Raw genomic sequence first — 12,932 nt, 5'->3', positions numbered from 1 at the left:
TCCACCCAGGGACGCCATAAATGTTGGAAAAATTATTAAAAATTACTAATTGCTAATTAAATAACAACAATTAATGTTGCATAATTATGAATTTTTGCCAACTGTACTCTGCCCACCCAGGGACGCCATTAATGTTGTGCCATAATGCATCAAACGTGATACCATAAAACGGTGTGCCTTTTGGCATTCAATAAATTTGGTTATCAAGATAAAATATTAAATATTCATATTTTATTATTAATATTAAATAATAACTTTAATTGATTAAAGTTACCTCGGGGCACCACCCTTCAAAGGAAGGGAAAAGATAGCCAATTTATTGATTAAGTCTCATAAAGGTTCTAACTACAAATTTGGAACTCTGATTAACAATTAAATTAATAACTATAACCAAAATTACCATATAGATAGTTAGCTAAGTTGAAGGATATGGGGTTCTTGACAGTGTAGAGGTTGGCGAAATTCACTTATGCAACATTAATGAAAAAACATTTGTGAAAGAAAAACATTTATTATGAATATAATAAAGTATAAAAACACAAATTACTAACGGTCTAATTGCTAAACAAAGATAGGTATGTGCGTGTGTCTGTGTGAGTCAGCGTGCTTTCAAGATGGTCACTGGCCAAAGAGATAACACCCGTCCCCCACCTATTGGAATGTTTACGACCTGTAGAGATAATGAGGTGAAGAGTTATGCGTGTGTCTGTGTGTGTGCCAAATTAGAGGAAGTTACTAGATTGGATGCAACGAAAGACTGTGAAGAGCATAACAGACTAACATTACTTTCTCAATAACTTGTACCCAAAATATCACAACACCACAAATCAAACTTATAAACCTCACACAGAATCGAATAAACAGTCTTGCTTAGCCTAGTATAATTATTAAGCCCAGTTGTGTTACCAGTCCGTGGAAAGGGGAAAAAGGAAGTTGCTGTGCAGTTCGCAGTTTTGTGTCGTCTTGCTGGTTTCGGTTGAGCGGTGTAGCTCAGTTGTTGGCTGAAGTTTGCAAGCAGGACATCGAGTCGCTGCTAGGACGTTGGTAGAGCTTGGAGGGCGAGGAGGTTTCCTTGGTGAGATGAGCTGGAAGCTGCACCTTTGTGCTCCTCTCGAAGAGTTGGATGGGAAGAGAAGATGTGAGCTGGAGAAGAGGCTCCACAGCCTTCCCTCCTGTGGAAGGATCGTAGGAAGAGGCAGGGCTCGACCGCCTTCTCTCCTTGGAGAGAGTGTAGAAAGAGAGATCGAAGCTGGAGAACCTAGCTTATATTGGCCCGGTGACCTCACAGGTCATGGGGTCCAGAGTGACCAATGGGAGTTGAAACCTGTGTCCCTGGGGGGGGTTTCCACCCCTCTGTGTGAAGTTGATGCCCTCTGGGACATTGAGTTCCTTGCTCTGGTTTTTAATGGCCCCTGGGAGACGGAGTCCTGGAGGGACATGCTGCTTCAGGCTTTGATGGCACATGTAGGCCGAAGTGTGGTTTCACACAAAACCATGGCCCAACACTACGCAGATGTTAATTCTGTGTGCACAACCAATCACTTATTTGATGCTATAAAAACGGGGGAAACATCAAGATAGACAACTTGAGACTCTCAACTGAGCATTACTGCACAGACTACAGGCCCCAAATGACATCACCAGGGCAGGATGGTAGCACCCCTGTCTAGTATATTTTGGCCTCAGTTTTGTAAAGTGAGAGGACAAGGGGCACATCAAAACCCCTATTAACTCACAAAACATACACGCAACAAATCAAATAGATTAAAATTATTTCTGCCAGTCCTGGATATTTTGTGACTCAACCATGGCCGATTTGTAATCGTCAAACCAAATGGTCGACTGGAAAGTCAACAAAACTACAAACAAGATGGTGGAATCAAAGATGGCTGTGCAGCTGTGTGTCTCTCAGTTAAGGCCACCTCATGTAAATGAAACTGGATATGGGCGGAACAAACAGCAAATACCCTACAAACAGACATAACAATTATATTCAGAAAATACACTCAATCAAATCTAATACACTGACAAAGTCCTATAACCGTGTTGTGCTATTCTATGACAGGCCAAGTTAGGTAACCAAGTCCATGGAGGAGAATACCTTCTGATGTCAGGAGTCCAGTGAGCTAATGTCGTGCTGGCTGTGTAATGAAGGGCGACGCTGTGTGCCCAACAACAAGAAGCAGAAAGACAGTATGGAGACGGGCGCTGGGGATTTATTTGCTAGGTGACATCATCGGGACACACAGTGACCAATGTAGCTGGTGACCTGGTCCAGGGGCAAACTTCACAACCAGATGTGAAAGGCTGTGTGTGGAACAAAGGAGCACTGTGGTCTCATCCTCCATTCTGAGAGGCTGAGGCCACAGCAACAAAAGCAAAACTTTAACACGATAAGACACACTGACTACGATTTCATGGACCCCAACATTCCAATATTAACCCAATCAGGACAATAGGCAGAATAAGACACTGCCATGTGAACAGTATTTTCTGAATACCTTAACCTAAATAAGTTCAAAATCAGAACAAGCAATTAAGACATGTGGAGTATTCTGACCTTACTGTCTTAATTACATTACATTACGCATGTTGTTCAATTGGGATTTTCACTGCATTTTTCGGCATGAATGGCAGCTACAACTGCTTGACGTCATAATCAGACGATGATCTGTAACCATAGACTGTATAATGAAGTCTGTAACATGTAAACAGGATTATAAATGTAATATTCCATTAGCAACTCATGGAAACATCATCCAAATAATGTCTTATTCTCATTAAGGTCAACAGTTTGAATGCGGCTGTCTAGGAAAAGTATTAAATAATGAGGGTGATGTTAGTTGGGCTGAGGTGGTCTCTCACAGTTCACTGCCCCAGTGTACCACCTTAAAGGGAAACTGTGTCCATGTTTATCCTGTTTTACATCAGTATTTGAAGAGGATCAATGTTTGATTTCCCTTAATGTTGCTTGCACCATGAACTACAATTATACAAGTATGAGGCCCAATTTAAGTAAAAAAGAAAAACAAGTTAAGGAGAGTAAGGTTGTAATACTAAGAGAATAAAAGGAATATAAGGAATGGGCAGCAACATGTTATGACATACTTCAGGTTTCACCAAAAATGTAATACTTTTGGCAAATCAGTACCACATCATCATAAGTACATGGGTTCTCCCTGTTGCTTATTTCCTAAAAAAAGTTCTCAAAATATATCATATAATGTTTTCTTATTAAATTGTGAGGTTCTTCTCGCATTATTATAGCTTTTGTTCTAGTTAGATTACATTATTCTGGTAAGTACTTTTTTTGTCAAAAGATGTCAATTGAATTACGACTATATTCTTGTAATATTATAATTCTCTTCTTAATTGTTTTCTTCAACGGGGCCCTAATACTCCTTCCTACTGAACTTCACTCACATGTTAGCTCATTGCTGTCTAAAGCAAATACCTTTAAGCTATGCGTTAGACTTTGCCAGGGCTGAAACAACCAGGGTTACGATTATGAACCAGCACACCTTTTAGAGGAGAAGCCTCTACAGCCCACCAGCAGGGGGCAGAGCTGCGTGACTTCAACCTCACTAAAAGGAACAGGAACAAACAACCGACACCAGCGTGGCGAAGAAGTTACAATAACTTCAAATGCGACAGTGTTTTATTGCTAACACAGCAACGTTACATGATTAAAGTATATAATAACACAATACACGTTATTTTATTATGCCCATTAATGGGTTAAATCAGGTTGGTATATATAATGCAATATCTTAAATATATATGTAGACTATACAGTGTACCGTCTTCTGTACACCGTATCTGTCTGTATTTATATCCATTATACAATTTTTTTATTATACCATGCAATATTATCCTTAACTTGCAATCATTCTGTGCCACTGAACTTTGTTCTCATACTTTCTCTCTCTATAATGTCTGTGTGAAGTTAAAGGTATTAGCCTATATTATATTAATATCTCCATATGTATTATATTGTAATTTATAATTTGTTGGGATACTATATATTTGTACTAATTTTATTGCCTTTTTCATTTTGTACTTTCACTTGCTAATTACACAACTACATTGTGTTATCAGTGTATTTTCTCAGTCTATTGTACTGTTTTGTCCATGACAAGTACATATGAATACTATGTATCAACATGATGCTGTTACTGCAGGGTAACCCACCCACTATAAATAGTCCCATTACCCAAAATAAAACACAGACAAAATACATTCCCACTCATTTTTAAAGACAACAGGTGACAGATTAAATTAAAACTTGGTTGAGAAATAGCTCTTTTGTAGATTAAAGCTGATTGACTATTTTATGCAATCCAGCTGTTGCATTATGTAAAATTTGTTAATTTGACCTGACATACCATAGGTATCTTTATTCCTCACACAGACCATCAGATCTAGGACTTCGCAATTTTTTCTACACTGATATGAAGACTCAATTGTGTGTCAAAGGCACAGTTGTGAGCAGGAAGCGGACAATTTGTTTCGCAGCTGTTATTGAAATTTATGCAACAAAGCAGGAACTGTAATTTCCTTCTGCAACCACTAGATGGTCTCTGTACATAAGTTTTTAAAAGGTCAATAGAGCCTGTGTCAGAACTGAAATGACTGCATGTGGTCCTATTTGCACCAAACACACAACATCCACAATTTGACTCTGCACCTAATGTTTTCTTTATTAAAAAAATACAAAACTTCTAAATGTTTCCACAGGAAAGCTCAATGAAATTGCAATCCCATCTCTTTTGTGTCTATGCCATGTGTGGTTAAACATGTTATTAATATCACAAATAGATTTCTTGCCTTTTAAAAGTTACAAAACATAAAAAGAGAATAATAGGAGAAGAGAAGGGGTGCAGTCTGCTTCTTGAGTCCCTGTGTTTTAAGTGTTAATCTTGAAGATTTGTGTGGCACCCGTTGTGTCCACTAATCAGGAAAAATATGAGGATATGGGGGGCTGAGATGCCAATTAAGTGTAAGTATCTGTATTGTTGCTTGACAAATTGTTTCATTTGCTGCAGCCATTTTAGATCAGTCATACCATATGGTGTTTTTACATACAGAACAGGATTCATGCACATATTTACAGGTATTTCCTGTGAGCATACACATTTAAACTTTGCATTTGAAATGGTTCTGGCGATGAGCAGCAGAGAAAAATTTACGAGACACACATTAAATACTTAATGAAATGTAGAACGACATTAAAATAATATGGTGTTTCTTGATGCGTTAACATCTTAAGGATTAACACTTGTGGAGTTCTGTACAAAAGTGGAGATCATGGAAAAGATAAATATTAACATAGCAGCCATTTAAGGAATTAAATCACCCCTCCAATCACCTCTTTGCGAGTTACTAGCAAGGGATGTGACTTCAGCTGTTAAGCAATTTGCCATTATATTTTAACATTATAAATTAAAAGCACCGGTAACCCTTGAAAAAAGATTTTGTCCAAATGTTGAGACCAATGGTGATGAGGAACCTTCATCAAAGTGGTTTTGTGATATATTTAGCAATCGACTTTCTATTCAGCAGATTCTTCAAGATCTAATTCCCACAGTCATTTCCCCTGACTAGGGCAAGAAGGCTGCACTAACACATTCAAGTGCAGTGTTGCCTTTTTTACACCCATAGAGACACTCAGAGTGTGATTTAGCCTCATTACATTGAGGGTTGATCTCCAGCTTCCATACAGAACAGAGAAATTGTGTACAACAACATGCCCCTCTCATTCTCCTGTCAAGTAACTGGCCTTAAACGTTCACATACATTTGGGGAGAAAGCAGGGGAAAACCCCCCAAAAGAATCTTGTCCAATATTTGAAAACAAAGGATGCTAGATATGTTTAAACAACACGGGCCTGGCAAGGCTTGGTAGGCATCTCCAAGCTGCTCTCTTGGCCACAGCCTGCAGACACCTCGAACAAGCGAGACTCCTCCGCAGGGGCTGGCATGCCCTGCAGACAGATCTGCTGCACGTGTTGCCTGCAGAAGAAAATGCAGATGAAAGTTAGAATTCTATAACACAAGAAGCACTTCAAACTTGTAAATGTTCCTCAAGTAATACAATAACAAACTCATTTGGCTACAGTGACATCACTCACCAAGCAGGACGGGAAATGACATAGTGAAGGTCAGGTCTTTGGAAACCATTGAAGGTGGAGGAGGCAGCCACGGTGTAGGCACCCATGTTTTCGAAGACCAGCCAGTCGCCCACTTGCATGTCAGGCAGGTAACACTGCTCAACAATGCGATCAAGACCATCACAAGTTGGGCCCCAGATGCTGCAGGGGTACATGATCTCATCTGGCTTTGGCTTCTGTTAGTCGTAAGAGGTGGGGAGGAGAAAGAGAGAATACATTTATCATGACAATGCATTTCACCTTTCATGGACCACCATGAATGATGAGTATCTTGTTGGTGTCTTGTGTTACCTTGTGCAGTATTGGCAAACAATGAGCGTGGTCATAGAGTATACAGTTGAAAGATCCGTACACTCCATCGTTGACATAGTACATCAGAGTCCTGTCATTGGTCCCTTCGTCTTCATCTAAAAGAGAAAAAAAATAACTTTACTACTGAGCAACGGAACAAAACTGCTCCCAGAATAAACAGTTTTAGCAAATCATGGTAATTTTTCTAAATTAAGGCTTTTACCATCAGAGACTGAATCCTCATCCATTATGACCTTCTTGGCAATGATGTTGACAACTAGCGTGTAAGCAGAAGCTACATAAAAGCGTCCTGGCTCAGCGATGACCTTAACACCACAGTCAGCAGGGAAATACTTGTCCAGGGCAGAGTTGATTACAGCTGTGATCTAGAAAGAACAAAAATGTCCATATGTAAATAAGACTGGAAGAGAACTTGTCTTATGTTAGTACTACTGATGCTCCAGCTAAATTCATGCTGTACTTTTTTGTCCAATATAATAAACTCAAACAATCAGTTTGACCCTGTTATATAGCAGCCAATTTATATATTTGAAAAAGATTAATTTAATTTTACCTCCTCAAATTTGAGTTCAACATTGTCGGAACCAGGGAACCCACCACCAATGTCCAAGAGATCCATGTTGAAGCCGAGCTCATCCTAGAGGGAACAAGATTCAGTCCTTATTGACTTTGGTGGAAGAAAACCCTCATAAAATCAGCTGTATATGTATTTAAGTCACAACTCACGCCCATATGGAAAACACAGCGAGCATCAGCGATGGCCTGCATGTAGGTCTTGGAATCAGTACAGCCACTGCCAACATGGAAGCTGACACCGATCACGTTCAGTCCCAGTTCTTTAGCCCGCTCCAGAAGACCTCGACAAGATTTGAGCTGGGCCCCAAACTTCACACTCAGACGACACACTGCCTTTGAGTCATCTGTGGCAATACGCAGCACCAGCCTGGGCAAACAACAAAATCAAGTTATTCAAAAGGACAAACATTCAGAGAATATTGCAGACACACAATAATAATAAAAATACCAAAGCCTTTTGTTTCATGGATGATAGTCTTACTTGGCATTGTCATGACAACGGGCCACTTTCATGAGTTCCACTTCGCTATCAAAGGTCATCATCTGGACCCCATGGGCAGACGCATACTTGATCTGCGAAACTTGCTTACAGGGGTTGGCATAGATGATTCTGCTTGGATCCACTCCCAGAGACTGAACCATCGCAATTTCCGTCTAGATAACAACATTCAACAAAGAAAATACTCGTTCAAAAACTAAATTTGCAAAAGTTATCAATTGATCTTTGTATTCTAGTGCTTTGCATTTTGTGCTATGGACACTTTTCCAAAACCCACCTTGCTCGCACAGTCAAATCCAGTTCCCAGGGATGCCAGTGTTGTTACGACTGTCCGACTGTCATTGCATTTGACAGCATAGAAAGGAGTGATGCGAGGCAGGGCCCTCATCCAGCGCAGGTGTTTCTTAAGCACATCCCCCAAGTCACAGACGTAGAAGGCATCTCTCTCATCCTGTAGAAGAAAGGAACATGTGCATTAAATGGAAGCAGTCCTTTCCATCCATCACTTAACAAATGGGGCACTGGGTGTCCCCTGAACAAAACCAGCACCAGACCCTTACCGTCATGGATGATTCATTGATCTTCTGCTCAACAACATCCCGGGCAGTGAAACCCTCCTCCAGGAAAGGGAATTCAAACTCAGTGGGAGTTGCAGTGTTCATGGTAACAACAAGTCCTTTTGTTTACTCACAAGTAAACTAGAAGAGGGAGGGAGAGGCGTATTGAGATTACATTCAACTTTGACAACAGTTTCTTTTGTGTCCTTGATTACACTCTCATGGGAAAGTCTCAAACTTTGTGAGTAACACTCAAAACACTGTAACTGAATGGAAATGGATTTGATTGTATACATAGAAGATAAGAGAATGATTCACTTACTTTAATACAAAAGAGATGGAATTTAGTGCTGCTGTTCCTCAGGTGCAGAGAAGCCAAGGTGGTTCACCAGTGAAGTTAAACCCCTTCAGATAAGACTCAAGGCCAGGGCCTGCTGAGTAGCCAGTGTGTGATCTCCTAGAGTTATGATTCTGTGGACAAGACAAAATGTTAACACAAACAGTTTTTAAAATGCGTCTTCCTCTGGTGGCAAAAAGCAGTTAATAAGTCAGACAACTATTTATAGACCCTACTTTAGTGAGTTCGAGTTGTCGTCATTTTTAGTCACAAGTTACAGATTATTCTATCAAAACCACCACAGCCCACGAAAGTTCATGTATGTTAAGAGACACAAAATTGTTAAGACATTGTTAATTCAGTCCTCAGCAACGCTCCATTTTATAACTGTCAGGACAACTTGACACCATATGCAGAAATTCAATGAGACGACTGGACGTTTAAGCCCCGCCCCATATATCCTCCAATCACAGAGAGGTCCGCCTTTCAACGTAAAAGACCGGCACGAAGGCGGACCAATCAGCGACCTGCAAATGACACCGACGTAGATATGCCGGTTCCGCTTGGAGCGCTTCTTGCCATGAGGCAGTTTGACGTTGGGACATTTCTCTTATCGTGATTCATCCGAAATGAACACGAGCCAATCAAACCCGTAGCAAATGTCACCACATCAAAGTCCGAGGTCCTGGAGACTTACGTGCGCAGTTAACAGAAATAAGATCGTTTATAGCCAACCAGCGGTCCTACAAAACGGCCACGTCGAGACGTTCAGAAACACTCTCTCCAGCTTTGAATGAAACTGACGTTACTGGCCCACTCGTAACCCCCCTTCATTGTTCTTTTTCAGCCGCCATAACTGAACCGGCCCTTTAGCCGACCTCTGCTAATATTACGTGACTAGCAATGAAGCTAAAACGTGCCGCCTTTCGCGTAATGGCGTCGAGAAGAAACGTCCCCTCTTACCTTAAAAAGCATTTACAAAGAGTTTGTCCATTAGACACAACCGCCGGGATTAAAAAGAAGCAGTTGTCCCTCTGAATGAAGTCCGCTGCTGGAGGAGTGGCTTCTCAGACCCGAACTGAAAGATGAGTAAGGGCTGGCGAGGGATCCCGGCAGTATTTATAGAGAACTCGTTACCACGGCAACGCAGCCAGCTGAAACCGGCCCCCCATCCACGTAGGAACCGGTTTAGTCTCGTCACCTCATCCACATGGTGGGAAAGACAGAGGAGGCTTCCACCGCCGTGGATTACTAATGGTAACACAGCTCCTGTCTGTGTCAACGCTAACATGGTCAGGACACCAGACAGAGACTAGTCACATTACTGTTCGGGTTCCATCCAGACTTCACACAAGAACAAACACCGTATCTGTAATGTCTCTTTTCTCCGACTGTTCTCACTTCACGGTGTATTTAATCATTTAAAAATCCAAATCTAAGTTCTTTAAGTTTGATTCTCACCAGATTCGTGAATTGAAATGAACCTGTCCACAGACATGCCCGGAGAGGCACTCCTTGCCAGACTGTGTAGGAAACTAGTAAAACATTCAATAATAATAAAAAAAACTTTATTTATAGACATTAAGAGCTGTTGAATAAACTCATATGGGCCTCAAATGTGAGGATCTGATGCCTTTCTTTTTCACACTGTTTATGAAAGTAAGTTAAAACCCTTTTCTTGGTTTTTCACTGTTTTTTTTGTTTTTTTAAAGATTCATTTTAAGAAATCACAGACAATTCAATTTCATAGACCATTAGCCATTAAGGAAAAAAGAACTGGTTATATTTGATAATGAGGGGAATCATTAGTTGCAGTCCCCATGAGCGTGTTTTGTGCTTTAATCTGACTTCATGATGATGATCAAAACATTTATACAAGGCCAGCTGCGATGGAAGAAGCCTGTGCTGCCTTTGTGTTAATCCCAGAGAGGCTCTGTCACGCTGGCAGACCGCAGACAACACTGTGCTGGCCATGGCACGGCCTGACCTGACATTTTTGACCTGCCTGATGAGATTAAAGAGGATTGCAATGACACGAGAGCGTCAACACGAGCACATATGTCACAATAGCTCAGCAAGATAAATGCAATGAATGTACTCACAAATATTTGTTCAGGAAGTGACACAGTAGCTTAACTTATTAAGTTTCTAAAAACAACTGTTTTCCGTGAATACAAAATCTAAAAGCCTGTCATGGTGTGAATACTTTTAGTCAGAAACTAGTTCTCTCTCCTGTGGTGTGCCTCAGGGTTCTGTATTGCTTCCAAGTTTGATTTCCTCTGTTCATATTTTCCTTGGGTCATATTATTGGTCAATATAAATGTATCGCTTATCATTAATATGCTGATGATATCCAATTGTATATCTCATTCAAGCCGGATGAAACTAACAAACCTAGTGTCTTGCTCAACTGTCTGACTGCCATTAAGGACTGGATGGCAGGCACATTTTTTACATTTAGACAGAACTGTGGTTCTTATCATTGCTCCAGAAAATATCATTTCAAAGGTTTCTCAGTGTATTGGGTCTCTTTCTTAGAAATCTTTGACTCATTTTTAATCAGATTGTGCACTAACCCTGTGCAACACATCAAATCCTTAACCCGTTCTTGTCTATTCCATTTAAGAAATATTGAAAAACTGAGGCCTATCGTATCAAAAACCTGAACTGGAGTTAATGCAGTAATTCACACTCATATTTCCTGGAGTCAAGTGTAATTCCCTTTTCACCTGCCTCAGCAAATCATCTCTGGACCACCTACAAACAGCCCAAAACGCTGCTGCAAGGCTAGTGACTGGATCCAGTGAGATGAATCACAACCCAACCATTCTATATTCTTGAAAAAAAGGTTCAGGCTCTTAGCCTAAGATTCCAAGCACTCCATGACCAGGGACCTATGTACATCTCTGACCTTTTGCTACTCTACATCACCAACAGGTCACTTAGGTCAACTAGTTGTCCCTTGCAAACGATTAAAAGTAAATGGTGATCATGCATCTGAAGCCATGGCTCCGACACTATGGACCGCCCTTCCTATTAGCATAATATCTGCTGTCTCTGTGGACAGCCGAATCAGAAGCTAAAAACTAATTTATTCTAATGGCCTGAGCCTGGTTTTACTTCTGTTTTTTATATTGTGTGTGCAAATGCTTTGTCTGACTCCTTTATTGGACTTTTGTGAAGCACTTTGCAACTTGCTTTGAGAAAGGTGCTATATCAATTAAACTTTTCTTACTTAAGAGATCATTAAATTCCTGATGCCGATACCTTCCACCCTTACTGCACAGACTAATCAGTCCAAATGCTGCTTTGTTAGACATTTGGTTTGCAAGCAGACATTACCAAATGGAGGAAAATGAAGAATCTGGTCAATACGGCCCAGCAGTACATGTGGAAATGTTGCACAGGCATCAGTTCCAGGACACTAACAGGAAACTTTTGGGCGTCGTGAGGACCACATATCTGTGGGCTTAGCTTAATATCTTTTCCAGGTCTCGAGGCCACCATCAACATGGCATTTTACTTTTTGCACAAAAGTTTCCAGTAAGATCTTCTGCAGGGTTAGTGAATTAAGTCACTTTTTTCCAAGCAGTTCTGATTCATTAAAAAAAGTATTAAAAAAAAAACTTGTGTCTTTCTGAATTGATTGAAGAGTTAAAATGAGGATGAGTGTCTTTCTTGTTTGATGACAGAATCTGCAATCACTCTTATACATTCCAGCTTTCCCTATAGCCCTGCCCTGGATCTGAACTTGTTCTAGCAGGCCTCCTGTGCCTCTGAGGCAGGAAGTGGGCTCACACACTTGGGGCCTAACTCGTTTTCAAAGTTCAAAATCACAAGATCACGAAACGCTTAAAATATATTACAGCGGAAACGAAATAAACAGTTTCTCCTCCCTCCAGTCATTTCCCTTTGTTTCTGTTTTCGTCTCTCTTCCTCTAAACGTCTGTTTCCACCATCTCCTTCACCTCCTCTTGTTATGTCTGTCTCTTGCTCTGTGTGGACTTTCCGTTATCATTACTGTGACCACATTTACAAGGCTTCACAAAATACAAGGATGATGTGTTCTAGCGGCCGACCAAAACATACAGTGCAGTCTATGGGCCTCTGTGACCCTTGTTGTGACTTGTGTATCTGCCGCACATGGCATTGTGTTTCTCTTCACTTCTTTTTTCACCATTTTATCAACTTTATGTTCCTGCACTATCAAGCTCAGTGTGAATAACATATCTTGTAACAATAAGCAAATGAAACAAACCAACATTTTCCTTGACATTTCTCAAGAGGTTAAACTGAACTTTATTTCATTTGTATCAAGATGAAGAAAAAAATAACTGATGTTTGGAACAAATAACTTCAACACTCAAGGGAGATTCTTCTAAACACATTGGTTCTGCTTCATGCTGTGTTTTGGTGAGACATCATGATTTAAATGGTTCCATTTACCGAGCTATGATAACCGTTTTAGTGACAACCATTAGT

The 12,932-nt window shown here is 40.5% G+C and overlaps 1 protein-coding gene across 1 annotated transcript; it reads right to left on the bottom strand.

Annotated features, from left to right (window-relative positions):
* Nucleotides 1-4,674: 4,674 nt before the first annotated feature.
* Nucleotides 4,675-9,574, bottom strand: LOC118116740 (ornithine decarboxylase 1). Its single transcript, XM_035168574.2, has 11 exons — nucleotides 9,414-9,574; nucleotides 8,436-8,584; nucleotides 8,117-8,254; nucleotides 7,834-8,007; nucleotides 7,539-7,711; nucleotides 7,208-7,424; nucleotides 7,035-7,118; nucleotides 6,684-6,846; nucleotides 6,461-6,576; nucleotides 6,131-6,345; nucleotides 4,675-6,011 (listed from the first exon to the last, which is right to left on the bottom strand). Exons 3-11 carry the CDS (start codon nucleotides 8,216-8,218, stop codon nucleotides 5,873-5,875), a joined length of 1,383 nt encoding a protein of 460 aa, XP_035024465.1. The 5' UTR covers nucleotides 8,219-8,254; nucleotides 8,436-8,584; nucleotides 9,414-9,574; the 3' UTR covers nucleotides 4,675-5,872.
* Nucleotides 9,575-12,932: the final 3,358 nt, after the last annotated feature.

The sequence above is a fragment of the Hippoglossus stenolepis genome, chromosome 10 (genome assembly GCF_022539355.2).
Source record: "Hippoglossus stenolepis isolate QCI-W04-F060 chromosome 10, HSTE1.2, whole genome shotgun sequence".
Taxonomy (NCBI): domain Eukaryota; kingdom Metazoa; phylum Chordata; class Actinopteri; order Pleuronectiformes; family Pleuronectidae; genus Hippoglossus; species Hippoglossus stenolepis.
The sequence above is the reverse complement of the archived record's forward strand: the minus strand, read 5'-3'. Positions and strand labels throughout refer to the sequence as shown.